Here is a 6950-nt window from a genome sequence, read left to right on the forward strand (position 1 = left end):
TGAAATGAGCAATTTCCCGGAGATTTACGCATTACCCTCCAGCTTGTGCAACTTTTAGCAGCCTTGTTATGGGTTATGAGACCCCAGCACCCCCCTGCTAGATAAAAAGGAAAGGAAAAGCCAGAGCAAGAGTAGCTCATAGCTTTATTCGTGTTTGCTAAGAGAGAAAAGACAGCAAAACAGCCCCACAAAAAGGCTGGAAAACCAGCGAGCACATAGAGGGAAAAAAAAAACATGAGAGCTGGAATAAATTAGAGGGGATGAGGGAGATGCAAATCCTGCTAGGAAAGCAAAGCAAAGCAAAGCAAAGCGGTGATGTCTCCTGACATTAAGGAGAGCTGCAAATTCACCACCACCTCTGATTAATTTGGGACCCGCTGCCTTCTTCACCAGCACGCAGCTGGGGCTTCTGAATGCTTCTGCTGGCAGCAATCTGATGCTCCCACTCACCCCAAAGCTTCAAAACAGCCCAGTCCTTGGTTGGATGGAGGCAGAGAGCACCAAGAGCTCTAGAACAGAGTGGGGAAAGAAGGAGAGACCTCATGCACTTATGGGTTGCATTTGAGTTGCATTCTTGCAGTTGGCATGGAGATGAACTCCAGTCCCATTCGAGTGGATGGGGATGGGGTTTCATGAGGGGACACAGAGCAGAGAAACAGTGCATCCCCATCCCCAGCACGTGGTGCTGCCGGTGAACGTAAGGGCAGATCTGATATACATAAATCAACATGTTACTCATTTTCAAGCGTTGCAGCCTGACAGCTGTTACATGAGCACATTGTTAAGAACTGTCAGGCAGTGATACATAGTGCCTTTTACAACATATGTTGACTTTTATCTAATGTTGTTCCATAATTAGCCCCAGGGAGCAGGAATCTGGGCATCCGGCTGGCTGTGTGATCCAGACTAACCTCTGCTGCCAGGGGAGAGGGGATGAGAAGGGAGGATGGGGTGGGATGCAGGAGGAGCATCATGACATGGTACCCATGCAGCATGGTGATGGAGCAGGTCCCATCCCTTCCTTAGGCTCCTGAGGGTCTCAGAGCCATCAGGATGGGATACAAACCCCCAAAGATTTGTGAGCTTTCCTTCAGGGTAGAGACCTGAGTGTCAAGCTCAAAATGGGGTCTTTAAGTGGGAATCTGGGCTCCCAGTGGAAAAGGAGGGGGAAGGCACAGGGGGGACGTAGTGGTTGGGAGAGCAGGGAAACAGAGGAGCAGATGGTGGAGTTAATGAATGGAAAGGATAGATGGATGGACAAAGAGACAACAGAGAGAACGTGGTAATGGATTGGGATGGGGGCTGATGTGTCCTACAGCCTCGGGCTCAGCAGCGTGCAGCACTGCCTATGGAGGAGCTCTGCTTACCCCAAACAGCACAGCCCTGCTCTGCCTCCGCTGTCAGCCCAAAACTGGGCTGAAGACAAAGCAGTGCCCCAGAAGCAAACCTCACATCATGCACTTCCCACTCTATTATGCACAGAACCACAGAGTGAGCTCAGCTCCCCCAATATCCCAGCCTAGGGAAGGCCCTGCACCCCAGCAGCCACATTCCCTCTCTTCTCTGCAGCATCCCGAAGCTGCTCAGAAGCTGCTGCTCTCCCCATGGCAGCACTGAGCTCTGTGGAGGTGGAGAACCCCAATGGGAAGGCTGTTAGCAGGGCAAACTGCCTCCAGACGCTTCCCATATGCTTGCCTTGTTTTCCCATCCCTGCTGCAGCTGCCTGAGCTTGAAAAAACAGGAGTGGAAAATAAATCAATGAGACACAAAGATAAATACACATTTTAGCCCGTGCATGTTGCAGCTGATTTCTCCGGCCTTGCCATGGCAGCTGCATAATTCATGGGTCCTCTGATAACATGCAAATGGAGAGGCTCCCATCAGGTTGGGACTGGGCTGCTCCTCTCGTGTCTCAATGGGAGCACACGGGGATGGGGAGTGCTGAACCCCCATCACATCAGCACAGCAAAATGCTGCTCCCATCTGCGAATCTGGGTTTTTAAGAGGAGGATTTTGGAGGCATTTCCTACCTATCTTCGAGATAAACACAACAGAGTGTGGGGCTAAGAGCCCTACGCAGCAGAAGGGCAGGAAAACTGACATGCTTTGATGAGAGATTAGGGGGAACTTAGTTGCATCTTAAGCCACTAAAGACATCTAAAAGCTCCAAAGAATAGACAGTGCGACTCCAGAAAGCCTCGCAAAGCTCAGCTAAGAAAAGTCAATTTAAAGTTTGAGTGCAGGCTGCTCAGCTAGAGCTGAGCGTGGTGAGAAACAAACCTGGCCTGCATAGAGAGGAGAGTTTGGGGGGAAAAGGGGGGAGTTTTGGTCCCCTGTGAGGCACTGCTCTGACCTGCAGGCACACTCTGCTCACCTACATTAAGTTTCTATTGACTCAGGCAAATGCACTCCTTGGGCAGTGCTCAGAGAGAAGGAACAGAGGCTGGGGGAGCAGAGTCTGAACCCCAGCAGCTATGGGGAGCCCTGAGAACCTCTTCCATCCCATACAGAGCACAGCCCCAAAAGCAAACCCTGAAGAAGAAATGATATCAATGTGCAGAGAGCATCGGGGATGGGCAGTGCAATGTGAGGGGGTTCAGAGCTTCACCAGCTTCTGATTTCTGCTGTGGGGAGAAAGCAGCCCTCGACATTTGGGGAATGCTGCATGGAACGGGGAGGGGACAAAAAGCAACACCTTCTTACTGATGATTCCCCCAGGACAGCATCACCCTGAGCTGCACGCCAGCCTTGGATGACGCCAGAATATTAATGCAGAAGAGGACGGCATCTGCCTCGGCCAGGCACTGGCTGCGCGAGGGAGAGAGATACCAGGAGCTCAATTTGTGTTTGCCTGAGCCAAGATGAAAATCTAATTAAACATGGTGTCGGGGCTTGGAGGAGCCGGGGATGGGGCTGGAATATAAAGTGCGGCTGCTACCCGCAGATCAGAGGGCAATATTAATAAACCCGCAGAGGGGGACTGGAGGATCAGCTGGTAATATTGATAAATGGAAAGCAAAGACAAACCAGCTGGGGAATATTGGATAGTAATGTTGATAAAAATGCTATGGGGACTGTCTCGACAACAGGCTGCCCATCTCCCTGCCTGCTGCCTGGGGCAACACCCCCCTCCCCAGGATACATGTGTGATCCCTCCAGGACATTTGTGTGACCCCACTGTGGGCTGGGGGGAACACAGAGGGGATATCATGGATTAGGGGGCATGGATGTGACATGTGGATACAGCACACACAACCACGCTGGTGCGTGAAACCTTTTATTTCCTGGGGCAGATCAGTTCTGGAGAGGTGGAAACAGCTTCAGACACAGCTGGGAAAGGGGAGGAGAATAGAGACCAGTGGAGCAGAGGCAGATAGAGCTGGGTGGTCCTGGGGGCTGCCTGGGGTGTGCAGGGAGATGTGAGTGATGGAGCAGGGGCTCTCTTCTACCTCCTAGTTGTTGGTAGGGCATTCAGATAAGTTGTCGGTGTCTGTCGTGGTGATCATCATGTTTCTTGTTGCAGCATCCACCGTGGTATCAATTTTGAGGTCAGGCATGTCCTGGAGCACCATCCAGCGCATCCTGCAGCAAAAACAGAGGTTATGGGGCAGGGGAGCAGGACCCTGCCTGCTGCACCCACTGGGATCAAGCAGCCCTTTCTCCTTGCAGGGAGTTTGGGTTTGGAGCTCTCATCTTTTTAAATTCTTGACTGATAAAGGGACTCTGGGAGCAGGGCAAATGGGAGTGGGTCTCTCCCCTGCTAAGCTACATACACGGGGGGTCTCTGGGAATGGGAACCCCCCCCCCAGAAGCTGTGCCAAGTGGAGCTCACTCATTTTCTGTTTGCCCCGGCCTTGTCACTGTCTCTCCATCCTCCTGCACATTCGAGATCTGATGCACACAACAGGACTTGCTGCAAGAATCAGGTGAGACCCCTCAGATGCTGCCCAGGGGCACCGCTGCCCCAGCACCCAGCCCTGTACCCCTGGGCAGTGCAGGGATTTACCTGATGGACAAGACGTGAAACCCATCCTTCAGGACCACCTGCTGAGACACCTGCACCTCCAAATTGGCCCCTTCCTGCAGAAAGCCAGGGGGGACAAATGATCCATGGCTACAGGTCTGGGCGGGAGAAGGGCTGACCCTGGCAGGGGGATTGAAGTGACCTGCTCACCCTATGGGCACCAGGGGCTGAAGGTTCTCAACATAGGGGCATGTTGGGAATCCAGCAGCCCCCAGGACCCCTCATATCTCAGAGAGAGGGGCTCCTGATGGGATGCAGCTATGGATGCTAACCTGTGGGCTTGGACTGATGGGACGTGGGAGGTCTGGAGGAGCTGGTGTACTCTCTGCTTTTGGCATTGCCTGCTGATCTGCTGGAGGCTCTGCTTGCTGATCTGCTGGAGGCTCTGCTTGCTGATCTGCTGGAGGCTCTGCTTGCTGATCTGCTGGAGGTTCTGCCTGCTCATCTGCTGGAGGCTCTGCCTGCTCATCTGCTGGAGGCTCTGCCTGCTGATCTGCCTGGGGCTCTGCCTGCTGATCTGCCTGGGGCTCTGCCTGATCTGCTGGAGGCTCTGCCTGCTCATCTGCCCCAGGCTCTGCCTGCTCATCTGCTGGAGGCTCTTCTGCTGGAGGCTCTGCCTGCTGATCTGCTGGAGGCTCTGCCTGCTCATCTGCCCCAGGCTCTGCTTGCTGATCTGCTGGAGGCTCTGCCTGCTGATCTGCTGGAGGCTCTGCCTGCTCATCTGCCTGGGGCTCTGCCTGCTGATCTGCCTGAGGCTCTGCCTGCTGATCTGCTGGAGGTTTTGCCTGCTGATCTGCCCTAGGCTCTGCCGGTGGTAATGCCCTCTGCCCTGGCCACAGCCCGGACCACGTATCCAGCATCCTGAATAACCACGAGAACTGTTCTTCACCCTGCAAAGGGAGCAGAACTGCATGTGGCTGTGGACTGCCTTGAGGCCCACAGGGGTCATATCCCAACCCACCATGCTGGCTCTGCCCTCAAAAATACCCAACACCCTTTGGATTTAAAGTACGTGATCCCATGGACCATCGTGGGCATTTGCCTGCCTCATCTTTGCCTTGCATGGACACCAACTGACCATGGAAAATGCATCTATCGCAGGGCCATCCTGGAAGAGAAGCACCTGGTGTGCTCCCAGTCCCATCCCAAATACTGCCCTAGTGCCTGCCCATTCCCAACAGCTGCTTACTGGTACGCCATCTGTGTCTGTTTGGCGTTTACGAGCTGCAATGTATGCCATCCATAAGGACACGATCATCCTGGACACCCTGCTGGGGGCAGCCCATGGCACCACCAAACACCCAGCATTGTTGAGTCACAGTTCCAGCACCCAAAGGTTCCAGGAGCAACAGGGAGAGGGAATTCTCCCCAACCCTGGGGGAAAAGCATTCCCAATATCCCAACAGACACCAACCCAACCCAAATCAATGTCATCAACAAGACTCTGCTTTGTTGCTGTTGTTGTTTGTTGGTTTGTTTTGTTTTTTAGCAAATGTTTATTTATATCAAAATACAAAACATTTCTGAAGCAGGGTAACGTTACATGAGGAGCAAGTTAATCGATTCCAAAACCCATCATTCTCCTACAGCATGGCTGGTTGGACGTTAACATTGCAACACTGCCGTCATTACTTAAGTGGGTACATTGGAAAAAAAAGAAACAACAACAACAAAAAGAAAGAAAATAAGAAAATGAAATAAAGTCAATCTATCAACATGCAATGTTACCGGCGATACATCGTTAAGTACCCAGCAGGCCTTAAAATCCCAGCAGGCAGAGACCAGCTACTTCCAGTAAGGCAGGGCTTCAAACTCAACGCTATTCCAGTTTTTGTTGGCTTATCAGCATTGACTTGAGAACCAACAACAGTCCAAGAGCCGGAGGGGGCAGTTTTTCTTGGCAGAGCGGGTTTATTGCTTACAGCTATCATAGCAGACGCAGCTCAGGGCAGTCCCTAGCAGCGGGATGGCTCTGAGAGCGCTGCGTTGGCCAAGCGCTTTGTAGGTTGAGCTGAGCTGGAAGATGTAAAACCCCGCAGCAGGCGGGGGAACAGCGAGGAGGAGCATGCGGTGCTCCCGAGGTCTCATTTCCCTGCCCAAGGCAGATTAGCACCCAATCAAAAGGAGAGAGCGGGGTGAGGGACCCCACTGCTGCTCCATAAGGGGGAGCGAGGACAGATCGCAGCTTCCCCTCCCCACCGAGGTCCATGTAGGGGACCTCGCGGTGAGATGGCACCTGCAAGGCCGCGGCCGGTCCCTGCTGCTGGCATTTCATAGGCCTTCATGAGAACAGAGGCCAAGAGCAACAATACGGATACAGAGATTATACAGAGCGCGGAGTAAGTTTTGTATAAGGCTTTGGTACAGCACCATCATGTCTCAGATTTATTTCTAAGTCGTTTACAGAAAGAAAAAGAAAAAAAAAAAAAAAGCTGACTGAAAAAATAGTGTTTTGTTTCTTTTTTTTTTTTTATCTTTTTTAAATCATTTTCTGCTTTTGAAGAACGTACCTGAAGTTGAAAAATTAACCCTCTTTAGTTGCCGCTCGGGCTCACGCCGAATGCGAGTTACGTTGTGTGCATCTGTGCCATTAAAAACACAAAGCAAACCAAACCCAGCTGCTGTTGGACTGCGGTTCAACGTGCACAGAGTCAGTCAGCAACTCTGCAGAGACCCAGCAGCGGGTCATTAGTCTTCATTAAACCAATCAAATACAACAAAAAGAGGGGAAAAAATAACCCTACACCCAAAAAGTCACAATGATAAACGTTATGGAACCAGCGGTACTGGAGATTTCTTTATTGTTATTGTGATTAAAACATAAAAAGGTCGGTTCCACTGGTTGCCATTGAAACAGCACCAAAGAGCACCCTAATGTGTGTTATACACTGTAATACTCGACATTCAAGAAATGGAGACGAGGTTG

General features: G+C 51.8%; 1 protein-coding gene across 4 annotated transcripts; it reads right to left on the bottom strand.

Annotated features, from left to right (window-relative positions):
* Positions 1-3263: 3263 nt before the first annotated feature.
* On the bottom strand, positions 3264-5350 carry LOC107324314 (glutenin, low molecular weight subunit-like). 4 transcript variants are annotated; one of them, XM_015884251.2, is made up of 6 exons: positions 5214-5349; positions 4642-4914; positions 4297-4461; positions 4007-4144; positions 3833-3913; positions 3264-3582 (listed from the first exon to the last, which is right to left on the bottom strand). In XM_015884251.2, exons 1-6 carry the CDS (start codon positions 5222-5224, stop codon positions 3453-3455), a joined length of 798 nt encoding a protein of 265 aa, XP_015739737.1. In that variant the 5' UTR covers positions 5225-5349; the 3' UTR covers positions 3264-3452. The 4 variants fall into 4 exon arrangements, with proteins under 4 accessions (XP_015739737.1, XP_015739738.1, XP_032304962.1 ...); XM_015884252.2 differs by having other exon boundaries at positions 4007-4080; positions 5214-5348; XM_032449071.1 differs by lacking the exon at positions 3833-3913 and having other exon boundaries at positions 5214-5350.
* Positions 5351-6950: the final 1600 nt, after the last annotated feature.

Source organism: Coturnix japonica, chromosome 24, assembly GCF_001577835.2.
Source record: "Coturnix japonica isolate 7356 chromosome 24, Coturnix japonica 2.1, whole genome shotgun sequence".
NCBI lineage: Eukaryota > Metazoa > Chordata > Aves > Galliformes > Phasianidae > Coturnix > Coturnix japonica.

Bases quoted from the DNA above. Each gene is read 5' to 3' on its own strand.
- LOC107324314 (XM_015884251.2), bottom strand. The intron at 3,914-4,006 runs GTAAATCCCTGC...TGATTCTTGCAG, and splicing joins TTTCACGTCTTGTCCATCAG to CAAGTCCTGTTGTGTGCATC. The intron at 3,583-3,832 runs GTGAGCTCCACT...TTTTTGCTGCAG, and splicing joins CCGGGGCAAACAGAAAATGA to GATGCGCTGGATGGTGCTCC.